Source organism: Sinohyriopsis cumingii, unplaced genomic scaffold, assembly GCF_028554795.1.
Source record: "Sinohyriopsis cumingii isolate HCF-2022 unplaced genomic scaffold, ASM2855479v2 utg002023l, whole genome shotgun sequence".
In the NCBI taxonomy this organism is placed as follows: Eukaryota; Metazoa; Mollusca; class Bivalvia; order Unionida; family Unionidae; genus Sinohyriopsis; species Sinohyriopsis cumingii.
In genome coordinates, this window is record NW_028316109.1 from 712,178 (window position 1) to 728,316 (window position 16,139).

The window sequence follows — 16,139 nt, forward strand, 5'->3', positions numbered from 1 at the left end:
ACTTATTTTAAGAATTTATTCAACATTTTACATGTCACTAATTATATTAATAAATGAAGTCACTATTAAAAAAAAAATTCTGCTTCCGATGAATGAGCTCTTGATTTAAAACAGTGTCAAAATAATTGATAACGAGAATGTTATATGATCTAGTAAGATAACAAAACGATATATTAAAATACTGTACTAATTACCGAATCTATTCAATGATTTTGATGATACATATCACAAATTTCAAATCACAACTCCAAACAATCCATTACATGTACTTGTTATTCTTAACTTTATTTAACTGTAATGTCATCATGGACAGTAAACTTGAGATGTGCATTGTGGATCAGGATTCTTGCCATGTTATTGTGATCCATTGATCTTGGATAATACCTGAAACAGAGATATCAGTTTATGTTAGTGTCGCTTGTAGGTGCATATTTTCACCATACAGCAAAAAACAGTGTTATCAAAATTGTTCACAGCTATACCGTAAACGTTAAAGAGAATTTGCACCCTAATCAATGTTGTGAAATGGGAGACTCTCTTTCTTTCTCTTTGTGTGTGAGTGTGTACATTCGTCTCTTTCTATCACTCTGTCTCTCTCACTGTCCCGTTGCTACAATACGCGTTCTCGTGATCACTTAGATGCGTCTTCATATGATGGAGGGATGTATTTGTCTTCATTTTCTTCTGATACGTTTTCTGCTCTTTATGAACTGATCTTCGTTTGTGTGGAACAGGATATTTTTCTCTATGCGTGAAGAAGTTATACCGGTCTAGGTAGGCGTTCATATACCATGATTTATTATACAGCATTTACAATTACCGTTGGATATGATGCATACTTTTATAGTTATTATTATTCCCGTTCGCATTCTTAGAAATAGTTTGAGTACCCGGGTGTAACTGGATGTTTTGTTGAGTGCGTTAGTTTTTTTAAAATATTTTGTCCGATTAGGTAACTTATCTAGGTCAAGCCATGGCTAGTATTACACTGCAAAATGAAACAAAGCCCTAGAAGCCTGCTTAAACACAAACACTGCCCTATATAATCACTTCATAATTTTGCATACATTGTGTTGGTCCGTTGGTCTGAAAAATTTGTATATAAATATGGGATTATATCGAAGCTTCAGAGAACCACTAACACACTTTTTCAATGTAATGGTGTTTGGATAGTTGCCTTATAGACTGGTACAGGAGTGGTGTATGCATTTGGCGCATTGATTGGATGGAAATCCTTTTTGCGGTCTTCCTAATTTAATTATCTGACTTTCTTGGTCGCCACCATGTAGCGTGTAGAGGACGTTAGGGTTGCCTGCGTTATATTCATACTATTCTTGGTGAGTTTTGCTATTTTACCAATTGGTCCCGGGTTGTCATTCGTTCCATTTAGCTGGTTCCGCGATTTTACTGTTCTCTACTGTTGTTTGTATATCCTTAGCACTTTCGATTGAGGGCAAAGTGAGAATTAGTGAAAAATATTAACAGTCATGACTTTACTCTCAAGGCAAAATAAAGTCGTTCCTGCACATGGTTTTGAGACGGTATCTATGGGTTCGTCCTATCGATTGAGTTATAAGCAAATCAGAAATGTTATGGAACGATTCTCTATCAACGGTCAATTTCGTTTGAACTTTTTAAAGTGTGTCATCGAGGATCTTGATGGTATGACATTTTGAGCAACAAATCAACCGCTCGAGATTATTATATCGATTTTGATGGAAAAACGCAACCGAGAGTAATTTTATTCAGCGATATATTCAAGAGATTAAATGTATCCTTGGCAAATTATATTCCTTCTATATCGTGACAGGGACGCGAAAAGCCTTGCAAGCGTTTATTGTCCCCTGTCTATTTTGGGTGAATAAAATAATTTGATAGAATCTGCAAAGTTGAATAAGTTTGACTGAATAAAATAATTTGATAGAATCTGCAAAGTTGAATAAGTTTGACTGTCAATTCATTCCAGCAAAGTCGCTCATAGATCATCAGTAAAGATTCTTTGAAATACGCCTTTCATAAATTAATAAAGTTAGTGGTATGAGAAAACAAAATAGTCATTTAAGTCATCGTTAGTTTGTCTATACTTACTTGCTCGTATGGTCATTCAGCTTTGATGCCCATATATGGGGTTAATTGTTTTGCCGTTTCAAGCACTCTGCGTATCTCTGAATAAAACAGAAATTAATTTATATCAACGTGTATCTATCATTAAATCTATGACTGGGATTCGACAGTTGTTGTGTTTTAGGCTGATCAATGAATGATGCAATCTCAAGCTGATATTGCGTCATAAATATGAAGAACATCGTGTTATACATATAAGTCAAGGATAATTCAATCGTAATTACGTGTACATCACTAGGCTGAACAATTGCACTATATCAGCTCGGAAATCATACAGAGTCGTGCCCTGCTACTTGTCTGTTTTCAGTTTTGCAAAGGGATACATTTCTGTATAGTCAGTGTGAGCAGAGATGACACGTACTTGTGTGAACAATAAAGAAAACATTTGCTATGATTGTAGTTAAATGACATATGCATAACACAAGTTAGGAAAATCACTGTGGTTAAGAATGTGTATCACATTTATGTTGGTTTCAAACTTGGAGGTCAGGACAAGAGGTGGGCGCCACACATATGCTGAAACACGTGTGCAACACATCTTTGGCAGTGGTTGAACAGGAAAAAGAAATATATGTCTTTGCATTGCCATTGATTCCCGAAAGCAAACATAACATATCAGTAATTGTTGCTTTTGCATGGTGCCTCCAGTAGGAAGCGGTGTGTCAAGGAAGAAAAAGTGGACGATTAATTATCGAAACATTCCGTCAGCTGTATGCCCATTACCCCATGGAAGACTATCGGTTCATGATGCACCAGTACCATTTGATTTGAGTCAGACGAGGAAAAGGATGAAACTTCTAGTCCTGAACATTCAATTTCACATGACCCATATTATCGCCAATCCTCCTCATCTGAACCACGCCTCATAACACATCATAACACAAGGTGAACTGAATAACCTTGTCAGGCATTTGGAACTAGCCAAAGATAAGGCTAAGATGTTATTTTGTCGTCACAAATAGTGCCACCGTTTGTAGTTAGCATCCATAGGATCTTGTCCCATTGTTTTCATGGAAGTTGATACTGTAGACTACATTAACATCAATGTTGGTATGGCAGCCCTGAACAATGTTCATGATCCAGATGAATGGATACTGTTGATTGATTTATCAAAGACGATTCTTAAATTTGTTTTCTTTCACAATCGCAATGTGCTATGCATTCCAGTTGGCTATGCAATCCACATAACGGAGACCCATCAAACGATGAAACACACTTTGAGGTGTTTAAACCATAACCAACATCAGCGACACCGTTGTGGCTGGTTGAAAGTTCTTGCTCTCCTGTTTGGTCTGCGGAGTGGGTACAGAAAGTTGTGCTGTGTATTCTGCGAATGGGATGGTCGTGTGATTCGTTTACACTATATCATGACAGATTGGCCACTAATACAGTCGTTTGAGCCTGGAGGAAACGTGTTCAGCATCAACCACTTCTTGAATCAAGGAATATTTTGATATCAATCTTGGGTATCAAGCTGGGTCTGATGAAAAAATGTGCGACGGCCGTGGAAAAAAACACAAGCAGCTTCCAAGTACCTCATGTAAAATTTGTATATATTTTGCATCACATCAGCATGACAAACTTCAGGAAGACAACAACATGTACAAAGTAAAATCCAATGTTCTGAACTGAGAGTAAACTAAATGTAACAAATAGTATAGCAACATTTCATGCACAACCAAGGACATAAGCTAGCTATCTGGTATGATATATTCAGAAGGACATTTATAAGTTATTCATGTACAAAGAACAAATTAATTCCACTTGCACAGTAGTCCGAGACAAACTTTCCTCTTCGGGAATCACGTAAGGAACTGTACTGAAACAAAGCTGGATCTGTCTAGTTCTTCTTCACCCTAAAAACTAGGAACTGCTTCATTGTTCTTTGTCAGCTATCAGAAATGGCATAAGGAGAACTATCATTAAAGTATGTTGTTTTTTTTAAATATTTACATCCTAATTGTATGGGTTCGTGGCCGACACATTTTAGTTCATAATGGTACTTGCTGATTACAAAGACTCTATATGGAATTTAAAATCCATTTCAAATATATGAATTATTATAAGAATCAGTTCGATGCGTATTAAGCATAATTAATGAGGGAATATTTAAGTTTTAGGGTAAAGAGATATGAAATATTTTTTGGAAAACTCGCTTAATGTAATACTGCATAACCACAACCTTGGCTTGATTCGGATATTTTGTTTGGTGAAAGCTGAAACGGATTAGAGGATGCATTTAAATTGTTATCTCACAATACACTGCCATTCTAAACAAAACCAAACGTAGTAGTAGTTGCAGTAGAAGACGTGCTTCAAAAACTTGCAGCTATTATGATATTACCTTCAAAACTTATTAGATTATTTCCATCAAGGTCCGTAAAGTCAAACAATAGTTCTGGACTCGGATCTTCATATCCCACCAGAGGAGCACTTAAAAATAAAATTGACACAAGAATATAATATTTGGATTGGGTTGAGGAATATAAAATACTGCTGACGCTTTCGCTAGGTAATATCATCTGTGTATGCCGTAAAGATGATTAACGTGTAGTTTAGTATGAATTATGCTGACAATAGGTACGCTTCCAGGTGAATTAAGCAATACTTGCACTATATATATATATATATATATATATATATATATATATATATATATATATATATATATATATATATATATATTTTTTTTTTGCATGATGGTGTTGTTTATATTAAATAATATTAATGCCTAGTAGTATCAAGCATTCTTCTATATAATCTAGTTATGACAAATTATGTTTGATTTATATTGGTAATTCTCTCTCTCTCTCTTTATTCTAACTCTCTTTCAATCTCTCTCCATATAAATAATTATATTTACCGACCGGCAGTTAAACTTTGAATTATAAAATCATGTTTACATGTAGAAGATTACAAATACTTAAATTCATATAAGGAAATTACGAATCATATAGACAACAATTTGGGGTTTGATTTAGCAATGACAACAACTTTTGACAAGTAATGTCATGGTCAAATCAAATGTAAACACCGCGGAAACGTAGAGGGCTGTGTCAAAACGACAAATTTTAATAATTGCAACTTAATTAGCTAAGAAAGGTCTGAGCAGAACATCAAGTTACAAGCAGTAATATCAGACAAAATATTGACCTAAGCTATCATGAGTACGTGAACAATGAATATAATATATTTGCATGATGGTTATAGGTGCCTTTCTTAAGCATGAAACTAAAAACTCCATATGACCTCTGCAACCTATACACGCCAAACGAAGGAATTGATTCAGAAAGTGCAACTGTTATATAGTGTTGTTGTCTATAAAAACACTTCTATTGCACACCTTAATTTTGGAATCATTCGAAATTACATGAGAAAGACTGAATCCCGAGGTCTGTGATCGAGTTTGCCTTCCCAGTAGCTGCATCATCTTGGTGCAATCAATGTTGCGATGGCAGGCATTGTCGCTCGCATGGCTGACCACCGGCTCCCAAAATATATATTGTATGGCTAGCTTGAACAAGGAAAACGCGACAATGGAGGTTAGATAAAATGATACAAGGACACCATGAATAAATCATTGAAGAAATTACTCATTAGTAACGACACGGGGGAGCAGACTGACCATTACAAGGTCGTATTACCAGGTCGTAGGACGCTTTTCATTACTAAATGTGCTTCATCTTGCAAAGCCGAAAGGACATCCGCGGCAGAACAACTTAGGCAGGCCAGAACATTTCAAGCCGGTAACCCCACGATCACCGTTGCTTCCATCCCATGTCCACAATGCCACATAACATTCAGGGAGTACATTGGCCTCATCGACCACCTAATCACCCCTAGACCGTTTGTTCACACAAAACACTCAAGTGGTCCTCATCGACTTGTTGGACGAACTACTATCCAAATGGTACTCATTGCAATAACCTATCGTGACATGTATCTATATAAAAGAAAATATCATAAACTCTATGGTTCTTTCATTATAATATTTGATATAAATCTCCAGCATCTTAATGCGACGACTCACGTGTCCGTTTTGATCCAGATTGACTTTAAATAGTGGTTTGCATCTATGAGAAAACCGAGTTGATAGATAAAAAGTATGACACATGAAGTAGTCATCACATCGAAGGGATACTATATATTAGCGTTCGTAATGTTGATGATATATTTAGCTTAGCACGAACCTGAATTCTTCCAAACTCAAATACCCGTCTTTGTCTGTGTCATAAAGTTCAAACTCTTCACGTATTACATTCAGCTCTTCTTCTTCGGTATCTGTACTAGATACACTTCTCCGCTTGAAGAGGTAGGCCCCGTCTATGCCTGGAAAATAACATGGATGTCAAACGTTAGCAAGACAATACATTACCGTGGCATAGTGATTTGGATGCTTAAACTAGTGTTACGCTAATCATGAGAAGTTGCTGTGTATACATATGTAATTAAAATGAGCCGATGCTTGCCTAGTTTGCGTTCAATTAAACATTTAAATTTATTCAAATAGTGGTATATAATTGATACAGCGTACATACCTTGCATGACCTATATTTTTATCGCCTACAAATGCGCATATTTGTCCATTGATAGGATACAATTCTGTGTTTTGAAAAGTGAATGAACAAGTCTCATTCCTGCCGGATGAGACCTCCATAAAATGTTGTTCTTTGAATTTTATTGCTGATCACAATCACCTTTGCAATTTACGAACTGGAATGTAGCATGGATTGGAGGTAATTAAAATATATTACAGTTGATCTAAGTGCTTGTTTTTTGCTTTACCTAAACTTACGAGAGAGAGAGAGAGAGAGAGAGAGAGAGACAGAGAAAGAAAGAAAGTGAGAGAGATAGAGATATCTGTTTTGATATTTCCAGATTCAATCAATAACAATCGATTTTAAAACATTATAGTAGGGTTAGGAATCAACAATAATACTGTAATATATACCTTTATGTATGCGTGCCCCTTAACCTAGATATATAACGAATAGTGTCGACAGGCTATTAAAACTTCGCATCAATAGCATTACGACCAGAAAGTGTATAAATCCCAAGGGAAGTGTAAATATACCTTTACGATGAAACATACTTTTAGGTTACTTGGTGTACGTTCAGTTTCAAGGTTTCCATCCAACCCAGTTTGTTTCTCTCTCACTCATTATTACTGCGCATTGTGTCCCTATATTTGTTTATAATATTTATTGTAGTGGCCATTATATTCTTGGTAGGCAGATATATAAATCAACAATATGCTAAATCAGTCTCACAATTTTCAATCAACCAAAATATACTTAGTAATACAATGTACAAATCAGTCTCACAGTTTTCAATCAAACAAAATTTACTTAATAATACAATGTACAAGCCCTTTTCCTATTTAACCAGACAAAGAATTCATTTCGATTGAATGCAACACATCCTGTAAATCAGTTATATTTCGTTAGGGTTCATAACTGACGCATTACTCAATCATAATTATTCCACCCTGATTAAAATGAAAAAAAATTTTTGACAAATTAAAGACATAGTAAACCCTTTGAAAGGCCAACTTATCTTCATCTCCGAAATTTTAACTTTCAAAACTTACCGAACATCATTCACATTATCGCTATTAACAAAAAATCTAATTAACCCTTTATACGATACTTTATAAAACAAAGGTAGACCAACAAGATAAGAAATTATGAAATGGTGGTTATGTGATTTCGAATAATAAACAACAAGTAAAGTACCTTTATATCGTATATAAAATTGAATGTAACCTCACAAAATGATTGAATACTTACCTCTTAGACAGTCAATACCAAGCAAAATAACAAACATCAACCAAGCGACAGGGACCTTCATCATGAGAAAGTATATTCGATCCTGTTTTAAGCTACTAAAGAGAAGCTTCGAAAACCCTCGTTTATATATCTTGCGATTTGTTGTAATCAGCATTAAAGGTCAGAAATGTCGGATGCCAAACCCCTGGCTAATTCCAAATTAATCCCATCGTGATACTTTGAATGTCCTGCTTCACAAAGAATTACATCACTCCTTATATATTGTTGTGGTAATGACGATCGAAATTCAGTCTGTAACGATACATTACACTCAGTTAGATAATTGGTGTTTCGTTTATTGCTTGCAGGTAAGATCGTAGATAATCTTTCAGTAATAGCAATTATGGCATCACAGTCTTGGGTTTAAGAACACTAGGGCACACAGCGTGGTGCATGATTCTAACCTAATTGTATTAACGACATATACGACTGATGTGCCTATCTGCACTTGAAAACACAGTGGAAAGTACATCGATCATATATCACCGTTCCCTTTAACAAAGAAATTCGGCACTCATTTTCTAATCTTTGTCAGTCTTTCATGTTGCGTGCGAATAATTGAAAGTAAGTATTTTTTGTCTTCCAAACTGATATAATATGTATTTGTTGGTGTTTTACTGTAACAATATGGGTTAATCAATGATATACGCATGGGTTAGCTTTTACGTAGATTAAACGTTTCTACTGTGGCATTATGATTCAATTCTGATCAAACCTGTAAACCTTAAGTACTGTATAATAGGTTTGCCAGTTACAATGATAAACTAGGTCAGCAGACATTGCCGTAACCGTCTACTTTGACCATCAGAGTACAATAAAAGTATAATCAGAATGTGTTTTTGACATATGTCATCCAGATCTTTTATTCATCGGCGAATGTGTTGTTATTCTTTCGGATTAACATATGCTTTTAGTTAATGTTATACAATTATTGACCACCAAAAAGATATGCATCAATGAACTTGCAACAATTTGTATGGAAAACAATAATTAAACTGCAAGGTAAATGAATACTTCTTTAAACAAGCTATTTATTCACCTGGTTAATTTTAAGCATACGTAAAGAATGAAAGAACTGGATGAAATATGTTTGCTTTCAACCTTACGGATTATTGGAATCCATTTTTCAGACAGACCATGAAAGTAAAATAGTTGATGAAACCAGACCCGTTCGAGCCCCGTAATAAAAAAGTTACATAATTTTAGGAGATTTGCAGTATCGCTTGTAGACGTTTGATAGGTTTCACTGATATAAAAAAGAGAGGCATAATTAACATACCGTTCTAGTTAAGTATGCTACATAAAACTCTTAACCATTGGAATTTGGTATTTTAGTCATACATTAAAATGTTACGAAATGTTAAAGAAACATTAAGCCAATTAAATGTTTCACGAAGACCACAATGACCACAATGATTGACAGGTCATTAGGAAGAACAGCATATCACACATATTGTAAAGGCCCACGGAACATAATAATTGTAGAAACCGATCGGTTTTCTTGCAAATTCTTTTTAATTCATCTTAAAAATGAGGAAAACAAGTTTTCATATATCATTGACATGAACAATAAATATTTCAATATATATGATTTCGTAAGGCAGCGACAAATGTGTTGCGTGTAGAAGCATATAATTTTTTATCAATGTATCTTTAAATCTTCAAAAGGACGTCAAATGCAATCGTAAAGCATTGGTGTACGCATGATGACTTTACCACACCAGAACTGGCTCTTGAACGAAAAGCGAGAAATAAAGTGGAATGATTATTGTTTTTGATGATATATGCACAGTTTCATTTGAAATGTTAAAACTATTTATTGATTGGTTATTGAATAAACATAGTACTGTAATAATGTATGGCGATCATGTTCAACCAGTGCCGTTTGTTGGATTGTTTATTATTATGAAGAAATAACCAATAATCATATCGCACTTAGAAATTAATCCGACTACAGCCCAATACAATTCATTGAAAATAATGCGTGAAATAATTATGGAAACTGCTTTCAGCAATTTTTAGAATGTATGGACACAAACTGAGTTGATAGTTGCAAGTACAAAGATAGCTCGTGATAACACTTAAACAACAATAATTTCAGATAGATAAATACAAGTTTTAAAACATACATTCTGATATACGACGACATAATGTCGACGTTGATATACCAGGATCGTCAGAGAAACAAAATGTTGCAATAAAAAATGTTGTTTTAATTACGTGAATGGTGTGTTACCCATGGCCAAAATCTCCATGGACGCTATGAAACGCAATGACCATTTATTCATCATAAGGAATAATTATTTCCCGACGCAAATGTTTGGATCGTCAATGATCGTATCGAATGATCAAACTTAGTTTATCTCGCAGTGTCTCGAGTCAGAAGAATATCTCATCTGCAGGTAATAGTCATTGACTTCACAGAACATACAGGTGATAGCGATGTTATTGACAAAGGATGATTAAGAACAGGCTCCAAATAACAATAGACCTTTCTTTGTAGATCTTATCAAGCCATTAGCCAAGGATTCACAGAAAAATTGGTTTATATAGAATTGAATGCATTAATTAATTTTACGTCTGAAATATGTCCTTTTTCTAAATCTTTACTTTTATAAGCTACATCATGAACGTGATATTCTTTAACATTCGCGTTTAAGGGATATTCGCCAGGTTTTGCTTTGTCTTGCTCAACAATCCGAATATTAGGTCGGGTTCAATGACGCAATATTTATTTCCGGGAAGATTTTTTGTTCTCCTGGATATTTAACTAATGGAGTTCCTGGTAATTTTCCTAATGTAGCAGCGATATCACCACCAATTTGCATTGACTTGTCAAGCGAGATACATGTATATTTACTTGCACAAGGTTTAGCACATTTACCTCTAAGGGAACGAGTTTTATTTTATTTATTTTTTTTGGTTATAACTGTTGCTAATTCATGCATGCGCCTGGTTGCTCGGCATCGAAAGCAATATATATCTATATTTTTTTTAAATATTTTTATAAAACTGATGCCATTGATTTAATAGCGACACGAAAACAAGAATCAGTAAAACATATATCAGCATTAGCGAATTATATTGGAATGATAATAATAGGTCCATCTGGGTCTGGTAAAATGCAAATATTATATTATTTGTTATTGAGATTGCTCAAGTGAAATAAGTTATATTTTGTAGTAACGTCTGTAGTTTGTCAGCGGAGTTATATGTGCTTAAAGCATTTAGTGAACATGCAGAATGTTTAAATGATGATGGCGATGGCATTATTAATTTTATAATATTAAGGAGGAACCGTCCGTAGACGACCTTGATGGGTTTTTAATAATCTCGTAGTAGTCGACGACGTAATGATTGACAAACAAACAAATCCGGCACGAATATTTTCTCGCGGCAGACATAGAAACACTGATGTTATATATGTTACCCAGCGATACTCACACATACCAAAAATGACCATAGATAATTGTACTATTTTAGTTGTGTTTAACGAAGATGATAAACATACTCTAAGAAATATTCATCAAACCTGGTGTGGATTATATATGGATATGATTCAGTTTTGTTCTAACTTCTTTTCGGGAGCGGAGGGTACCACGCATGGATTTATAACAATACATTTACACATCCCACTATCACGATATTGTATTAGTCTTGATAAAATATTTGGTTTATAAAAGACGGATGCAATTATATCAGCAGAGAAGGTGCGACCTCAACAAAACGTCCGGCGTTTAAACGAAAACACATCCACATGTAGAAAAACACTAACGACAAAACTAATGGAACAAAACAAACTAACCCAATTAGAGAAAATCTCAGCAAGTTAGAGGCTTCGGTGTGGCGTGATTGAAAATATTTTTACATATTCTTAGGAAGCTTTATTGTTTCAAAAATGACTTTGTAGCGAAAGGTCTGTTCATCCTCTCTGCTGTTGAAATTAAACAGTTAAATTTGAGGAATTGTCTGGATTGGAACAAATAGGTCATTCACATGAAACTCGTATTATGACAGCTCAATTTCCTATTTCCATTGTAATTAATAACTGTATAGCACTTCTAAAAACTTTATAGCGCTTTAAGGGCTGATTAAAATTCGCCTATATGTTTCCTGTCCAGCACACACTTATGGACCGCAAAGGGTACCTCGATTTTAATTCATATATTCAAACCGTTCATAAAAGAAGATGGAACAGGAAATTATGGTTTACTTCCAAGTAGGTTCTAAATAGCAAAGATAGAATGGAGAATGAAAACAATTATATTACGCGATCCCTAGATAATATAATGTTGTTCTACTGCTAATAAACAAAGAAAACTGACTTAAGTGCAATTGCAGGGATTAAAATAAAAGATGTTTTCTCTAACTGATAGACTACATATCCTTTCATGCATCAATCTGCTGTATTTTGTTGCTGTCATGTTAACTTTCAAGGAAAAATTAAGATGTGGATTTGGCCTTTTTTATTGATGTTTGGCATTTTCATTTGTAAAGATTCTGTATTTAAAATAAACAATTAGAATAACTGTATTGTACAATTGAGGTGAATAACGTAACAAACAGCAATTGCGCGTATTGTATGGACATGCATGTTTATGCTCGATATTATCTGCAGTGTCCAGGAAACTATGACTTAAATCTTGATTTGGTATTTATTTAAATTGGAAGATAATCAAACACAATTTGGAACACAATATAGTTCAAACGATTCTTAATCAGCCTTATAAGTAACTGATTCTGTGTAATTATGTGAAATGTACAGTACAACCAGTTCTTTTCAATTCTATTCTTCCTGGTGATGCCATGTTAGATGTGAAAATTGTAAATTCTTTATGAAAACTATCAACAACACTATTCAACTGAAGAAGCCTCGTAATCAAAGATCGGAAAATGTATTCTTTAATTGTACCGAATGGTTTGGATTTTAATGACGCTCGTATATGTTCATTTAACTGTGTCATCTAAGATTTTAACCAGTTGAAGAAGCAGTTTTGTTTAAGAACAAATTCCTTTTTCTAGCCGTGTGTGAGATTCACATTTTCGAATGTGATATCACAAAACCATGAAGAAAAAAAAAACAGCTTCAAATTGTCTATCTCATAATTAGGACGTGGATGCCAAATGCAGCTAATTTGGGCTGGCCCAGGCAGGTGTTGGGCCTGTGACCTTTCTTTATTTTTTCAGGCTGACGTATGAAAGCAAACGCATCTGACATTGAAAATAAATTCAACAATATGTTAGTTGTATGATTATCTTTAATAAGCCAGCCTTTTCATAAATGTACATGACTACAAAATGTTTGTATTCCTACAATCGTCATGTATGGATTGAAATTATTATATGTGTACTTAATTGTTTTCAGGAAACATTACCAGGTCATCACCAACAACTGTGATTTTAAGGGAAAACATGCATTTAGACACTGCTATGATGAACCAGAAACAGCAGATAAACACTACTGACGTATCTAGTCATATTAAACACACAGATATATATATATATATATTGATATCTACATTTATCTAAGATGAATGAAATATTTTAATGTAATTTTGCATGAAGAATAAATTACAAAATTTCATGTACCATTATTGTCTTTATTCCTTTGTAAATTTCCTCTTTGAAAACTGGTCAAGCAGCTGTCTTGAGAGACTTCGTTATGTTACCTGAAGGGGTTGACTTTAAAGAGATTTTTTATTGCCACTAGCTTTAGGTATATGTGATAATATTTTGATTGGCACATAACACATTTGCCAATTTGTATGACTTCTAGATTATGTCCAAATTGTATCTACCATTTCATAATTTCGTTTATATAAATTATTTAAACAGTTGTCCTCCACTTATGCTGTCAGCGCTTCTGCACCAGGAAAGTAGCCATGAAAAGATTGGTGGACTTTACAAAGGGAACTATATTTGTGACCAATATCTTTGTGTAGTAAGAAAGCCACAAATATCTTTTAAGAATTTAGTATCTTTCTTTAAAAGTAGCTTTTAATAGTTGCATTAATAATTCATTGATTCTTTCTGTCTTAAAATCATCGTTGTTGAAACGCGCATAGGACAACCATTCATAAACGTCAATTAAATATCGATATAGACAGTGTATGACGTTCTAAATGATTATTATTCCATTTACTGAGTTTACCTAGTTCAGCGTAATATGAGCAATTTCTGTTACGAAATATATTTTTGAGTCTTCTCAACAACACATTTGTCTGCAAGAACCCTTGAACTCTACCAATTGTCATCAAGTTGAACAACATCTACTTTTTGTTCTGAAGTACTAATTCTCCATTTTTGTAATAATATGTTAAAATTGTGTAATGATTTATTCCTACGTTGCTAATTGTTCAGGACTGCAACTTAATTCTGCAGGCATTACTTTTGTAGAGTCGACAAAATGAGTTGTATTTAACATAATTTATCCTTGTACTGATTCTTGACTTTTTGGTCTTCGTCCATTGCTGTTATATTCAAGGTTATTTGTCTATGTTATTCGACAAATTCCATTTTTAGCCCTTGCTGACTATGTTATGATGTACAAAATTACATCCAGTCGTAATTATCAAAGAATAGCAACTACACCACTATGTGGAACTCAAAACTCTATATCATCATTGTTGATCCCATTTCCTGTAAACCTCGGTGTTAGTGCTATAGTATTAACCTTATATTACATGTACCTTATTCTTACATATTTTGCACGAATATGCTGTCCGCTGGTAACATTAAAGAGTGGCTTTTACTGAGGGGTACTTTTGAACACAAACTCGTCAGTGTCAAGGGCCGCAAAGTGTGGGTGGCTGCGGGTAGGGATAGTGGGCGGCATCCAAAAGGAGTCCCACTAATTTTACCTGTAGAGACTATTTTATCTTCATAAAATATAGCTTAGATTTTAAAAGTAAGATGAATATGTATAATTTTCTCGATTTGGTTATTGTTTTTCTGTAATTGCTTAGCTGCTATATATTTCCATGAAAATTAGTTGTACCTTATGTTAATTTTGTTTGATGTCTGTAACTCAGAAACTGTTGTGATCTATTGACTTGGTAAATTGATAAACAGTTTGATGTCATAAAATTAAGAGGTATCTTTTAAAAATATATTGCTCCTATAAGCTGTTTTTCCATTTTCGTCATTGGGAACAAAGTGATGTCGGGTGATGGAACGGAGACAGTTCTCAACTGGTATTAAAAAGCAAACTCATCTAGCTAATGGTGACCATGTCATTATCCTGGCAATTACATCCAGTCAATCGTCAAAGAAAAACAAACAGTTTGGTAAATTCCAAACACATCAAAGCATTGTTGGTCGTATGTACTGTACAATTTAGGTATTAATGATATAATATTGAACTTAGTGGCTTGTTAGTTCATCAAGCCGATGAGGACTTCTTTATTCATTCATTGTGGAAGTTGGAACGAATACTTTGTGTATGCATAGGTGACTAATGAGACCGATGTGCGCCCTGAATGTTTTGTGACATTGTGTTGGTCTTGGGGTTATTGACTAGGGATTTCTGGCCTGCCTCCTTTATTATAATACGGTAATCCTCCTTGCCTGCATTTGCACACTGCAGCATCTGTACGGCTGCAGGAGTGCCAAACAAACTTGTCCAGGGCATTCTACTACCACCTCTGCTCCCAGGTGTCTTAGGTAATGGCAAAGTTGTTCAGTGATATATTCAGCGTGTCTTTCTATTGTTCTCTCTGGCCTCCCTTGTTGTGTTGCCCTTTTTTAAGCCTGCCAGTGGTCTGCCACTCGAGCTACATGTACATTTTGTGGCACATATACTTTAGAAAACACTTATTTCATTAGTCTCTTTTCATATGTAATTTTACAACTTTCGTTTGTTTTGAATGAAGCAATTTCCATAATTTGTTGGGAAACCATAAATTAATTTTGCTTGTGCAATGTATTTTCTGAGAGAGATGTCGGTCTCCTTTTAAATCATTCATGAATTACATGTCAGAAAATGAACTCCAACTGACATTTTGTTTTCAAAATTATAAAAATGTGTATCTGCGATAAAACTCTTTAATCCAATGCCTCATGAACACAATCCTTCCACTGCACACGAGCGATCCATTCTTTCGGTGCAATGTTTCAGCTTTCCCATACCATCATACATTATCGCCTGATTAGGAAACTGCAAGAATTAAAGCCATATTTGTATTCAAA

The 16,139-nt window shown here is 34.4% G+C and overlaps 1 protein-coding gene across 1 annotated transcript; it reads right to left on the reverse strand.

Annotated features, from left to right (window-relative positions):
• Positions 1 to 259: 259 nt before the first annotated feature.
• LOC149771225 (uncharacterized) lies at positions 260 to 8,048 on the reverse strand. The gene is made up of 5 exons (XM_089948697.1): positions 7,914 to 8,048; positions 6,315 to 6,453; positions 4,469 to 4,557; positions 2,089 to 2,165; positions 260 to 384 (listed from the first exon to the last, which is right to left on the reverse strand). Exons 1-4 carry the CDS (start codon positions 7,975 to 7,977, stop codon positions 2,101 to 2,103), a joined length of 357 nt encoding a protein of 118 aa, XP_089804823.1. The 5' UTR covers positions 7,978 to 8,048; the 3' UTR covers positions 260 to 384; positions 2,089 to 2,100.
• Between the last annotated feature and the right edge of the window lie 8,091 nt (positions 8,049 to 16,139).

Bases quoted from the DNA above. Each gene is read 5' to 3' on its own strand.
- LOC149771225 (XM_089948697.1), bottom strand. From the start codon at position 7,977: ATGATGAAGGTCCCTGTCGCTTGGTTGATGTTTGTTATTTTGCTTGGT. The intron at 6,454-7,913 runs GTAAGTATTCAA...GTTATTTTCCAG, and splicing joins TGGTATTGACTGTCTAAGAG to GCATAGACGGGGCCTACCTC. The intron at 2,166-4,468 runs GTAATATCATAA...TGTTTTATTCAG, and splicing joins TAATCTAATAAGTTTTGAAG to AGATACGCAGAGTGCTTGAA.